General features: G+C 66.0%; 1 protein-coding gene across 1 annotated transcript; it reads right to left on the bottom strand.

Moving 5' to 3' along the window:
* Nucleotides 1-500: 500 nt before the first annotated feature.
* Nucleotides 501-10,641, bottom strand: FURIN (furin, paired basic amino acid cleaving enzyme). The gene is made up of 16 exons (XM_056124435.1): nucleotides 10,526-10,641; nucleotides 7,485-7,822; nucleotides 7,089-7,187; nucleotides 6,899-6,994; nucleotides 6,618-6,746; nucleotides 6,453-6,529; nucleotides 6,277-6,365; nucleotides 5,588-5,760; nucleotides 4,141-4,353; nucleotides 3,858-3,958; nucleotides 3,661-3,764; nucleotides 3,453-3,570; nucleotides 3,186-3,365; nucleotides 2,868-2,992; nucleotides 2,682-2,792; nucleotides 501-2,561 (listed from the first exon to the last, which is right to left on the bottom strand). Exons 2-16 carry the CDS (start codon nucleotides 7,659-7,661, stop codon nucleotides 1,972-1,974), a joined length of 2,382 nt encoding a protein of 793 aa, XP_055980410.1. The 5' UTR covers nucleotides 7,662-7,822; nucleotides 10,526-10,641; the 3' UTR covers nucleotides 501-1,971.
* Nucleotides 10,642-13,421: the final 2,780 nt, after the last annotated feature.

The following is a 13,421-nucleotide window of genomic DNA, read 5'->3' as shown; positions in this document are numbered from 1 at the left end:
ACCCCCCAGCCCCCCTTTGCTGACTAGCCCTGAGGAAACGGAAAGGAGGAGGGGCGGGGAAGAATGGCAGGAGCCACCACGCCCTGCCCTGCTCCCGGGAGCCCAAGGGCGGCAGGGGCTGGGGCAGGTCAGCGGCAAGGGGAGCCCCAGGAATGCTCAGCCACTGGCCTCTGCAGCAGCCACTTTTCAAGCCTGTCTCAGGCTCTGCTCCCTTCCTGCCCCAGGGAAACCAGGGCATGGGACTGAGGCCCTCCCAAGCGGACACTCGGGCCAGTCACCAGGGTTGCGGTGAGGCCCTCCTGGGTCTCAGGCCCATGGCGAGGGCCTGAGTTTGATGTCAGCCCCTGCTGGCCCCGAGCCTGTGCTGGGCAGCTCTGGGCCTGTCCAGGGTGACATCACAGTGCCCTAGTCTGCAGCAGCCTCCCCGTCCACTCCCCGCCCCCCCCCCATGCCCACCCCCAGAGCCCCAGGACAAACAGTATCAGCACACGGCACCCAGGTCTGGTTTGCATAGTCTGCACGTTTAATCACTTTAAAACCTCTAACATTATCTCATGTCCATTAAATAGAACCAACAATGCTGGGCCTGTTTAAATTACAAGAAAAAAAAAATCACTGTGCACCAACCCAGTATCTTACAAAACCTGCCGGGCTGGCCACGGGGCGGGGTGGGAGGGCAGGGGCACCCCTGGGCAGGTGGCTGGGTACCCGGAAGGGAAGGAGAAAGAATAGGGGTTCCCGGACAGATGGGGGGGCCTGATTGTCCTCATGGGAGGGGTGCAGAAGGCACGTCAGAAGGGGGGGCTTGGGAGGACGATAGGTCAGGGCTTTCTCTACCAGGACACAGTGTTGGAGGGGGCTCGGGCCACTCCTGTCCACCCCTGGCACTTAGAGAGCCCACAAGCCCTTGGCACAACAAGCCCCGGCTGAAGCGTGGGCGACAGCCTGCCCCTCCCAGCGCCCCCCTTTCCTGGGGCCTGCCTGCCCCTCCCAGAAGTGGGGTTCAACTCCTCTCACTCCTCAGCAACTTGCTACAGCCCCCCCACCCCCCCACACACACACCTCACGGCCAGGGCAGCTGGGGGGACAGCAGCATGGACTCTGGGCTTGGGAAGGTGGGTGGTCCCGCTGCTACCCCCCTTAAAAAATACAAAATGAAACACACACACACCCCCCCAAGAAAAATTAGCATCTAAAGTGAAATCGTCACAAAGTGAAAATATATCCTCAAACGGCCCCTGAGATCCCCACAGGGGAAAGCAGCATCGGGCGGGAGGCGAGAGGCTGGCTGGGCCGTGTCACCTCCCCACCTCCCACCCAGGGGCTCTGGGACTGTGAGTGCCAACAGCCCAGGCAGCCCCGGGCTCAGAAAACAGGGACCCGGGCTGGCAGGGGCGGGGTGTGGCCGTGCCCCCCACCCCCTGCAGCCCCGCTTGCTCGGTGGGCGGCTGTGAAGGTGGGTGAAGGGGCGTGCACATACACAGACGCACGCCCCGGAGCACCGGTGCTTGGCCTTGGTCCCTTCTTGGCTCACCGCTGACGCCCCAGGGAGGCGGGTGGGGTGGGGAGGGGTAGGGGGGCAGGGCGGGGTGCCAAAGCCCTTGGAGAGGGGCCAGCCCCCCTGCTGCCTGGAGGGGACCATTATTGCTGTAGGGGGTCGGGAGGGGCGAGGGAGCTGCAGCCGGGTGGGCGTCTGGAAGAGAAGGGCCGCCCCCCTCACTCCTCAGGGAATGCAGGGAGCGGGCTGGGAGAGCCGCACTCCGTCTCACCCATGTGCGTCTCCACACACGAGATGCAGGAGCCGGGAGGCCCCTGGGGCCCCCACTTCAGGCATGGGGGGACCCCCCAGGGCTGGTGTAGGTGGCGGGGTGGAGGGGCGCGGTCACAGCCCTCCTGCCTCCCTACCGGGGTGCAAACCCAGAGTCCCAAGATAGAAAAAATACTTTGGTGGATGCCGGGGCAGCCGAGGCGTCAGAGCGCACTCTGGTCTTTGACGAAGGCGGTCCTCTCGCCCCGGCCCTCGTCCTCCTCCGAGTCCGACGGGCACTCCTCCTGCCAGGCCTCGGGGGGCAGCCCCTTGTAGGACACAAGGCCGCGGTCCATGGCGCACACCTTCACCCCCCGGAAGCTGAAGCCGGAGCGCAGCTGCAGGACCAGGAAGACAGTGACGAAGACCAGCACGATGAAGGCGCAGCTGAGGCCGGCCACCACCTCGGGCAGGTGTGAGGGCAGCAGCCCGGCGCGCAGGTCCGGCTCGGCCTCGGCCTTGGCGGGAGGCCCCGGCGGCTGCTGCGGCGGGGAGGCCCGGCTGCTCTGGCTCTGCCGCGAGCAGGTCTGTTCCACAGGGTCCAGGGAGGCATGGCTGGGGCAGCTGAGGCAGTCCGTGGGGGCCGGCCCCTGGCAGGTGGCACACGAGATGTGGCAGGGAGCGCAGACGCTGGCCCGGATGGTCTCCACGTCGTTCTCGGTGCTGTAGTGCGTGGCCAGGAGCTGGGGGGCGAAGCCGGCGGGACAGCGCTGCACGCAGGTCTTCTGGTGCAGGGAGAAGCCCTCCTCGCACACTGCAGCGGGGGAGGGGCACGAGGGAGGCTCAGCGGGCGGCCAGGAAGCGCCACACCCACCCCTGGGCTCAGGGACGGCACCGCCAGACCCCTCCACGGCCCCCGAGGCCCCACACTGACCCACGCAGGCCTGGCCGGACGTGAGGGTCTTGCAGCCGATGCTCTCAGGAGGTGTGGGCGACCCCTCACTGGCGGTGCCATACAGCACCAGCGTGAACTTGGTCAGTGTCCCTGGGGGAGGCGAGAGTGAGAGGCGCGTCCCCAGGACCTCCCCACTCCGGGCAGCCCTGGCAGTGCCCTCCCTACCGTAGTTGCTGGCTTCACTGGTGTTTTCGATCTCCAGGACCCACTCGCCAGCGGGGTCCTCGTCCCAGGAGTGGGTGGTCATGAAGGCCCAGTCGTTGAAACCGTCAGCCGAGTAGTCGTGCGGCCTGCGGGGAGGGTGGTCAGGTGCATGAGACCCCCCACAGCCCTGCAGCACCAACCCCCTGGGTCGGGAACGCCCATGGCCTGATTCCCAGGCCGTCCATCTCCCTCAGCCCGAGGAAGGCACTGCCTGCTGGTCAGGGGACTCCCACGGGGCGGAGCAGCCCCCCGGAGAGGGGCGGGGAGGGAGGGAGGCACCTGGCAGCCAGCAGGGTAGAGCGAGTGCCCATGGGGCTGACCAGGTGGATGGCCAGGTCCCCGCGCCGGTTGTAGGACAGGGTGAGCCGCGCCTGCGCATGCTCCAGCCGGCTGACGTGGCCGGGCTCTCCCAGGCAGGCGCTCACCGACTTCCGCACCTCCAGCCGCTTCCCAATGTCCCTGCGGGGGGGCACCAGGGCGTCCATCACCTGACCTACCCCTGCCACCCCTCATGTACGCCCCACGCAGCCAGGGCCTGGCCCTCACCTGGGCTCCGTGAGGATGTCGATGACACACTTCCGCTGAGGGGGCACCGTCGTCCAGTTCTGGGCCAGGGCCACCATGGCGCCAGCGTCCAGCAGCCCGTAGCCGTAGGAATGGCTCACTGCGGGGAGGAGCCGCCGGCAGGCGAGTCGGTGAGCAGGAGGGACCCCCACACCCCAGTCCTGGCCCAACCCCCGGGCCGCCCTCACACCTTTCCGGCCGACGCCGTTGGTGGCCCAGTCGTTGGCGTTGAGGTGTGCTGGCTTCGAGGTCTGGACCACCAGGTGTTGCATGTCCCGCCAGGTGAGGTTCTTGCTGCCAAGGACGGGGGGGGGAAGCCGAGGACTCAGTGCCCATGAGACGCTGGACACCAGGATAGCCCCTCTGCACTCCCCAACCCCAACTCACTTGGCCTCCAGGGTGAGGGCGATGATGCCCGCTGCTAAAGGGGCAGAGGCCGAGGTGCCCGTGTGGGACTCGGTGCACTTCTGCCGCAGGTCAGTGGTCACCTGCAGGAAGACACAGGATCAGGCCCATGCTGGGTGATGGGGACTGGCGGGGGCCCCCTGTCTGCGTCCCCTCCCTACCCGTGGCCCGACTGTGGACACGTTAGTGCCCTGTCCAGCTGGGCCCCAGGAGCTTGAGCTGAAGGCTGGGGACCCCAGTGCCTGCTTCCCGGGGGCTCACTCACAATCTGCTTCTCGTTCTGGTTGCCGCTGCTGTAGGTGGTGGCCAGCGTGGAGGAACAGGCCTCGCTGTACCAGGGCACGTTGCCCAGCTGTGTGGCGCTGCTGATGGACAGTGTGTAGATGCTGTTGGTGTAGCCGTCACAGTTGCAGCTGTCGTGCTCCCGGCCCCCATTTCCCGAGGCCCAGACGAAGATGGAGCCCAGCCCCCCGCGGCCCTGTGGACAGAGACGGCACAGCTCAGAGGCCAGTAAGACTTCCAGGTCCTGAGGGACTCGACGGGGCCGGGAAGGCCACGGCCGGCCGGGTTCCCTGTGAGGCTTCAGGGTCTCCCCGCTCCGGCGTGCGTGCTCAGAACAGACGCAGACTGCCACCGAGCCGAGTTAGTCGTCCGTGCTCAGCGAGGGCTTCCCCACGCTGAGCCATGGGCTGTCCCCCATTTCAGTTCCTCTAGTCCCTTAATCATTTATGGACTTCCCCCTTTCACAGTTCGATAAACAAGCTTTGTTTGCTGTTGCATTTTGGACCAGACCTGGAGGTGCTCGGGGCTTCCCCCTGGCTGAAGCTTTAAGGAACCCATGGGGTGCTAAGGCTCGAACCCGGGCCTGCCATGTGCAAAGGCAAGCACACTGTCCTCTGTACAACCTCCCCAGCTCCTCAATCAATATTTTGCCAAGTCAAAACATTTTATTTTGGGGCCACATCTGGCTATGCTTAGGGTTTACTCCAGGTTCTGTGCTCAGGGATCACATCTATGGGATCATATGGGATGCCAGGGATCAAACCTGGTAGCAGCGTGCAAGACAAGCGCACCATACGCTGGGAAGGAAGGCAGAAGGAGGAAAAGTTGGGGTATGTGGAAATGACACGGATGGTGGTGGAAGGTCCTTGACACTTTGGTGGTACAGGAGTAAAGAAAGTTTAGACCTCAGGGACAGAGCAACAGGACAGCGGGGAGGGCGTGTGCCTTGTAGGTGGCAAACCTGAGTTCCATCCCTGGCATCCCAAAGATCCTCTGAGCAATGCCAGGAGTAATTCCTGAGTGCAAAGTCAGGAGTAAGGCCTGAGCATCACCAAGTATGGATACACACACACACACACACACACACACACACGGACACACACGGGAACACACACACACACACACACACCCGGGGGGGGGGGTGCGGAAATAGCAGACACACACACACACACCCGGGGGGGGGGGGGGTGCGGAAATAGCAGAGGTGTAAATGTGGATACTACTGTAAACCATGTTACCACTAATATAATAATTATAATAACTTCACACTGTGACTTTTGGACTTTCATATCATAAACAATTGTGTCATGCAGGACAGATAAACATGGTTTCTTGCAGAAAAAAAAAAAGATAAAGCAAGAGCTGAAAGAGTGAGCTGGAAGAAGCCAGCACCCGGCAAGCCCCCAGACACAGGTCCGGGAACCTCTCACCTGGCTGACCCCCCGGAAGAAGGCCTCCTCGGCCAGGCGGGCAGGCCCGTCCACTGTCTTGCCGTCATCCTCGGGGCCCCAGCTGGCACTGTAGATGTGGATGTGGTTGGGGTTCAGGCCCAGCGAGCGGGCCTCCACCGCGTCCGTCACTTCACCGTCCAGCATGCGCACCCCTGGCCACGGAGGGGGGCAGGGAGAGGGAGGCTGCGTGGGTCCCGCTGCCGGGGGCACCCCTGGAGTAGTCCCGGACCCCCGAGAACAGCAGGAGACGCTGGGAAGGGGACGATGACCCAAGCCCCTAATTGCCTGGCCTGACCTGCCTTGCAAAGACAAAAGCCAGGGAGCGAGACGGGTACGGACACCCAGGGACACATGGGGACGCGGCTGGGGATCTGGCACGGCGGGAGAGGGGGGGCTCGGGGAGAGCCCCTGCTGCACACACTTGAAGATGTCCAGCACCCTCTGAGGCTCAACAGAGGGCAGCGGTCAGCACACAGGTTCCCTCCCCATAGCGCAGGCTCCCCGGGGGTGGTCCCTCAGCTGGGACTTCCCCGACCCTCATCCGTCTACCCCAAACAAAAGGATGCACTGAGGGGAAGGCAGCGGACTGGTGGCCGGGCAGAAAGCGGGAGGAGAGACGATCCCCCACCCACCCCGCAGGACCCCCTCACCCAGGTGGCCACACCCACCTCCGATGCGGGCATTGTAGGCCACGCCAACACCACAGACTCCGTTGTTGGCGACAGCAGCCACCTCCCCTGCGCAGCGGGTGCCGTGCCTGGAGAGGATGGCATCAGTGGGAGCGGGCAGGGGAGCACCCCCTCCTCGGACCCCCGCCAATACCTGCCACGGGCCGTGCTCCTACCTGTTGTCGTTCATCTGCGTGTACCGAGGCTGGGGGTCGGGGTCCTGGTCGTTGACGTCGAAGCTGGCCTCGGGGTCCTGGGAAGGGTGTGGCTAGCGTCAGAAGCAGCCCCTGACCGTGGAGATCAGAGCCCCCCGCCCTGCGCGCACCCGCCGCTCTCCTCACATAATTGCCTGCCAAGTCCGGGTGGTTCTTCTCGATGCCGTCGTCCAGGATGGAGACCACGATGCCGTGGCCCGTGAAGCCTTGGGCCCAGGCCTCCTTCACGTTCAGGTCCCGCTGGGTGACGCCAGACTGTGGAAACACCCACGGTGACATCCGAGAACCCCTTCACTGCCCCAAACCTCCTGAGACGCTGCTACCACCGGGAACTCGGGCTCCCAGGGGCCACAACTGGACTAGGGGCAGGCCCCTGAGGAGGGCAAAGAGCACCCGGGGCCACATACCAGGTACCACTGCTGGGGAAACTTGGGGTCCGTGGGCTCCCGGTACACGTCCCGTTTGGGTCGCCGCTTGGCCACCTGCTGCTCCAGCCACTGGACCTGGGGGGAGTGGTGGTGAGTGTGGGGGCCACTGCTGGGGTGGACAGGTGGAGGGGGAGCGGGGCAGCAGGCCGGGAGGGGGAGGGACGCTCACTTGGGGCTCCCGAAGTAGACGGCTGTGCCGCAGGCGGTGGGGTGACAGGGACCGCTTTGTCACTGCTCGGTGCCAGAAGTGGTAATAGTCGCCGAAGATCTGCGGGAGAGCAGGGACACGGAGCTGGGCTTCCATCTGCCAGTCCCCGGGGAGGCGGGGGACGGGGGTGGACACCAGGCTGCGAGGAGGCTCTCTACTGCGGGGGCAGGGGGGAGCGGGGGGACCCGCTCTGTGTCTGAGATCCAGCAGGGGACCTCGCGGGGGACCGAGGGGGCTTCCAGCCGCTGGGATGCACTGGCCCTCCGAGCAACCTCAGCTGCCACGGGCCCCCACCGCCTCCGACCCCCAGTCCCCAGAACATGTGCACTGGCCATCCTCCCGGCCCCGGACACCCACCTGGCCCAGGTTGAGGAAGCCATGCTTACGGGCCACACTCTCAGCTACGGCCGGGCCCCCTGTAATGTGCACGGCCCACGTGTTGGTGAAGACCTTCTGGCCACGGGCATCAGCCACTAGCAGGACCAAGGCTCCTGCCGCTGCTGCCACCCAGAGCACCCAGGGCCTCAGCTCCATGGAGGGGCAGGTGGCCGGGCCCCCGAGCCCCTGTCTCCTGGGCCTGGTCACAGGGCCTCGGCTCCCGGACGCCTGCTCTCTGCCTGTGGCCCAGGGCTGGCGGGAGGGGGCATGGGGCCGGGTCGGGCAGGGCTGGCACAGGAGGATGAGGGCCGCCGGCTCTGAGGGGACAAAAGACGAAGGGGGGAGGGTCAGTCCCTCCCCAGCCATGGGCGGAAGCTGACCCCTCACCCGTGGCTCAATCCTGGTTGTCAGGGCACGGGGCAGACAGACACAGGGACACTCTGCCCACAAACAGCTCCCAGCTTCCCTCCGCCGGTGAAGACAGAAGTGGGACGAAGAGAACCAAGACCTGAGTCACTCAGAGATGACAACCCAAGACGCGCTCACCCCGTGGATGTGGAAAGAGGGGCCACGGGGCAGAGCATGCGCCGGAGCCCACGCCGATGCCCGTCCTCGGTTTAAGGGGATGTTTCCAGGGGCGCAGTCACATCCGACCACCAAGCCGGGGACCGGGGAGGGCTCTTGCTCACTTGTGGACCGCGGGTCCCCCTCAGGATGGTGAGCCTTACGAGGAGCGGCTGTTTTCTTTGTGTGTAATTCCCCACCCACCCAGGTCTGCTGCGCAGAGGAACAGGCGCTGGGCTTTCTACCAGCTCACTGGAGTCTGCTGGACCAGCAAAGCGCACCCAGCCGCAGGGTGTGACCCGCCAAGAACCAAGGCCCGAGCAAGGGAGGGGGCAGGTGGGGCCGCAGGACGAGGATGGGCAGGGGACGAGGACACAGCGCCTCTCCTCCCTGGGCCCAGCCGGAGGCTGTCAGCAGTCAGCGCCCGGCTCTGACTTCACAGTTTCCCGGGGAACGCTGGGGCCCTGCCCGGCCTGGGCCTGGACACCCCAGCAGCCCCCTCGCTCACTCCACGCCCACCCGCCTTGCGTAACCTGAGCTAGGGCCGCCTGCGGCCTGCCAAGCCAGGAGCTCCAAGGTGAGGCAGAATCAATATCCCAGCGGTGTTTTTCCTCCTTCAGCAAACAGACAGCAGGACCTCTCTGCGGGGGCCACATAACTGTTCCCACACGGGCCTCCCCGGAAGAGCCAGAAGCCAAGCCCCGGCCAGTGTGGGAGAGGCAGGGGAGGCCCCCTCAGGGTGTGGATGCTCCCACACCCTAAGGCCCAGTCCCCAGAGAGCATTCTCTGCAGGAAGGCACAACCAAGCCCCCAGGCTCCCCCAGGCCCTGAGAGGCTGGGCAGATGGGCACAAAAGAGGCATCGTCGCGGCGGCCCTGGCGACTTGTGACCACCCCTTGTATAGTCCCACCCCATAGGCTGGGGGACTCACACACAATTCCCGGCGTATTTTCGGTTTACACCAAAATAACCCCGACAGCTGACAGCAAGAGGCCCAGCAGCCCAGAGTGCCTCCGTGCCTCTTGGGGGCAGAGTCCAGAGGCCTCCAGCGGGGCCTGGAAGTCACGGCCCCGGGAACCCTGGAGAGGCCAAGTTCCGGAACGGAGCGGAGCGAAAGCCCGGCACTCAGATGCCCAGGTCCCCAGGGCACTGAGCAGAGGATGTGTGTGTGGGCGGGAGTGGGCACAGTCCCCCCCTGCCACGAAGAGCTGCCCCTTGGGACCCAGGTGTCAGTACAGACACCCCTGACGGAAGGGCTGCGAGCGGCAGGCAATCCCTGGCTACCTAGGGTGGAGGGTCCATCCTGAGTCAATGATCCGCAGCACCTGGCTGGGGCGCTCTGGGCAAAGCCCCAAACCTGGCCCAAGCCCCCAGTCCTGGGGAGGGTCTTCCCAGGGCTCAGAAATCCCCTGGTGGCGAAGCCGGGGACTCAGAGGGAGGGGGGCGGGAGGGAGAGGAGCCCCTTCCTCAAAGAGCAGGGGGAGAACAAGGAAGGAGGCAGCCCGCACTCACCACCTCCACCCGCACCGACTCGCGCTGGCTCGGGCACCGGCGGGGTGCGACCTGGAGCTCGGGCCGGTCCCGCCTCTGACGCCGGGGTCAGAGGGCGGCTGCCCTGTCCAGCTCGCAGAGCCAGCGAAGTCCCAGGAACCCCCACGGGCTGGCAGGAGCCCAGACGGGCCCTGGGGTCCGCGGCGGCGGGCGGCCGGGCTGCCCAGGAAACCCGATCCCTCTGCTTCCAGCGGACGCAGGCCGGGCCCAGCCCAGGCCTTCGAGGCCCCCCGCTGTGTGACCTGGGACGAGTCACTTCCTCTCTCTGGGCCTCGTACCCTCGGCGGGAGAGCTGCCGGCCCGGCGCTCTCCAAACTTTCTTTCCCCTCCGCAGCCACGGGGTCCTCGTCTGAAAGGCGGCCCCTCCGGAGCCTGGAGAGCGGGGCCGGGCGCGGCTCGGCCACGCTCCGGGCTGTGCCCATCCCGGCCAGCACCTGCCCGCCCTCCCCGGCCCGGGGCCGGAAAGACCCCGCACCCGGGGGCGGCGCACGCGCGGGAGGGGGCGGCGGGGCGCGGGGCCCGCCCGCCCCGCGGCGCTGTCGGCCCGTCCGGGGTCCCGGCCGGCGGACGACCCCGAGCCCGCCTCGCCCCGCGCCGGGGCCGCGCGCCTGAGCCCCCGCGCCCGGGGCCCGCGCGGCGCTCTCCCCTCCCCCGCGCCGAGCCCCGCAGCCCCGCACGCGGCCGCGTCTCGGCGGTCGGCGGGCCCGGCGGGAAGCGCCGGCGCTCAGGTGGGCTGCGGGGCGCCCCCGGCCCGCGCGCGCCCGCGCCCGCGCGCCCGCCGCCGCCGCCGCCGGCCCGGGGCCCAGGGCAGGGCGGCCCCGCGCCCGCGCCCGCGCCCGCGCCCGCCGCCGGCCCGGCCCGGCCCTGGCCCGCGCGCCTCCTCCCGGGCCCGGGCCGGCGCTTACCCTGGGGCGGGCGGAAACTTTCCGGCGGGCGCCGCGCGGCTCGGGGCTGGGCCCGCTCGCCGGCGCGGGCCCTGCGCTCGCGTCCCGCGCCCGGCGCCGCGTCCCCGCGCGGAGGCGCCTCGGCCCGGCCGGCGGCGGGGCTGGCCTGGGCGGCGGCGGCGGGGGCGGCCGGGCCGCGGCGGGCGCGCGGCTTGTTTACTCGGCCGCTGTCAGCGGCTGCGGCGGCCGCGGCTCCTCCTCCCGTCCTCCGCGCGCCCCTCCCCGCCGCGCGCGCCGCCCCCGCCGCCGCCCGCCCCGCGGCCTGCGCGGCCTCCGGCGCCCGGCGGCCCGGTGGGCGGGCCGGGGAGCGGCCCGGCCGCCCGGCCCTTCCCGCCCCGCCCCGCGAGCCCCGCGGACCTCGGCGCGCGGCCCCGGACGGGTGGCGGCGCGGAAGCTGCCCGCGGCCCCTTTGCGGGCTGGGGGCGGGCGGGCGCGTTTGAGCCGCACCCGGCCCCCCGGCTACTCCCAGCTCGGTGCTCCCGCCGCCGCGCGGTGCCGGGGACTGGACCCGGGCCCCCGGCATGCGCGCCCAGTGCTCCAGCCCCTCAAGGTCTCTCCAGCCGCTCACTTTTTGGGGGGAGCGGGCGGTCACACCCTGCTGTGTTCAGGGACCGCTCCTGGAGGTGCTTGGGGCCGAGGGCAGCGACTGAACCCAGGTGGGCCGCATGCAGGAAAAGCGCCTTCACCCCTGGACTAACCCAGCTCGGCCCTTCCTTATTTTGTTAACTGAAAGAAAGACCAACGAAGAAACCGAAGAGGGCGTCACCCGTGTGGGATCCTGGCCAGCTAGGTGTGTGGGGTACACGCGGGGGTCTGTGTGGGATGGGGGGTCTAGCAGCGTCTGACCGTGCAAGGAGGTACCCAGTCCCCTGTACTGTCTCCTCGCCCCCCACTTTTGATTTTTGATTTTGTTTTTGTGACACACAAGGCAACAGTCAGGGGTTACTACTCTTGACCGTACTCAGGAATCGCTCCTGGCCCTGCTGCGGGACCACATGGGGTGCTGGGGCTTGAACTTGGGTTAGGGCATGCAAGGGTTAGGGCCCACCCCTATACCTCTGTACTACCTAGACTACCACTCAGGCCCCTTGTTTTCCTTTTTTTGGAAAAAAACAAAAAAACTCCCGCCAGGCACCAGGCCAGTTACTTCACATTATCTCCTTATGTACATTATTTAATCCACATAATCCTTCCAGGCTGACACAATTAATCCCATTTTACAGATAAGAAAACTGAGGCACACCACATTAAATAACTTGTCTAGCTTTTACCCCTCTGAAGAAGTCCACATCCTCTCCAGAACAATCTCTCTCTGTTTCTTCTCTCTTCCTACCTTTCTCTCTCCTTCCCTCTCAACATGTTTCTGAATTCCTTTCAGTAAAAAGTGTTTTTTCAGGCTGGACCAATAGTACTGGCAAAAGGGGAGGGCATTTGCCTTATACCTGGGTTTAATCTCTGGCATCCCGTATGGTCCCCCTAGCACCACAGGAGAGATCCCTGAGATCAGGACAGAGTAACCCCTGAGCATTGGCAGGTGAGGAACTGAAAGAAAAAAAAAAGATTTTGCTTCCCTGAAAACAAAAATGGGCTTGGAGATACAGTACAGAGCTTGTCCTGCACGTGGCTCCCTCAGGTCCAATCCCTGGCGTCCAGTGTGGTCCCCTGAGCCTGCCAGGAGCAATCCCTGAGCACAGAGCCCTGCGCACTTCTGGGTATGACCCCAAAATAATTAAAAGAAACTGTAGTAATAATTTGCCAGAGCCCCACAATAGGCAGGCTGTGGGGCCAAGACAGAGCTGCTGACGCTGACCGCGGCTCTTGGCCCTTCCTGCTCCTGCCCTAGAAAACGGCTGTGCCACTTGGCTGAGGCCATGGCTGCTGGAGCTGAGAAAGAAGAGGGAGAAAGCGTCGCCAGGAGCCTCTCCAAGGTCACAGCGCATCTCTGCCGGGGTTTCTCGCCCCCGTGACACAGCCTGTGGCCCAGGAGGCCTCTCTCCCCGACACAGGCCAGGGAGAACCAGCAGCGCCAGCTTCCTGTCAGCTGCTGCGGCGCTGAGCTCTTTCCAGGCATTCACTCTTCCTGCCAAGTGAGGTGGGTGCAGTACTTTTCCCTGGAGGCCGCTTCTGTCCCACTATCTGCGTTTTCCCCGGGAGGCCCAGGGAGTTGAGTAATATCCCTGAGGGAGCCCTGGATTAAGGGAGGGCAACAGATCCCACCTTCGGTCAAGTTACTCACTTCTCAGGGGTTGGTCTCGGCTAAGCCCTCGCTGCTGACGTGACCCTAAAGCCACTTGCCACTCCAGGAGCGCTCAGACTCACGGAGCCGCCCCAGGGGGAGCCCCAGCAAGGCCAAGCTCAACCCAACCTCAAGAACAATGCTTGTGCCGGGCACTGCCACCAGGAGGAGGCCGGAAGTGAGTCACGGTCTTCCTCAGTCTGAGCAAGAGAACCCCGTGGAGGGGAAGAAGGGGCAGGGCTGGCCCCACCTAGCTCAGGAGTCCCTCGCCCTTCCCCCTTGTCGTTGGCCTAAAAGAAAGGTCAGGCCGGCTGCCTGGAAAGCCTCCACCCCCGGCTGGAGGCTGGCCCCAGGGGAGCGAATGTGGGCCTCCCCTCCGATCAGCTCTGACCAGCCCTTCCCGTCCTGCCTAGGGAAGCAGAAGCCTTGACAGGGCTCAGCTGCATCCCCTCCGGCAGAGGGTGAGAGAGAGCGCCCATCCTGGCTTCCTCCGTCTCCTTTCTGCCCAGGTTGGCCCCCCTCGCTTCAGGTGTTCCACTTGTGGCATCTTGACTGGCCTCCACTCCCTGGAGCACCCTCCCCCCCAGAAGAGAAGCCCTGAGGGCCACAGCTGATGGCCGC

This window comes from Sorex fumeus, unplaced genomic scaffold (assembly GCF_029834395.1).
Source record: "Sorex fumeus unplaced genomic scaffold, SorFum_2.1 ptg000051l, whole genome shotgun sequence".
Lineage (NCBI taxonomy): Eukaryota > Metazoa > Chordata > Mammalia > Eulipotyphla > Soricidae > Sorex > Sorex fumeus.
The sequence above is the reverse complement of the archived record's forward strand: the minus strand, read 5'-3'. Positions and strand labels throughout refer to the sequence as shown.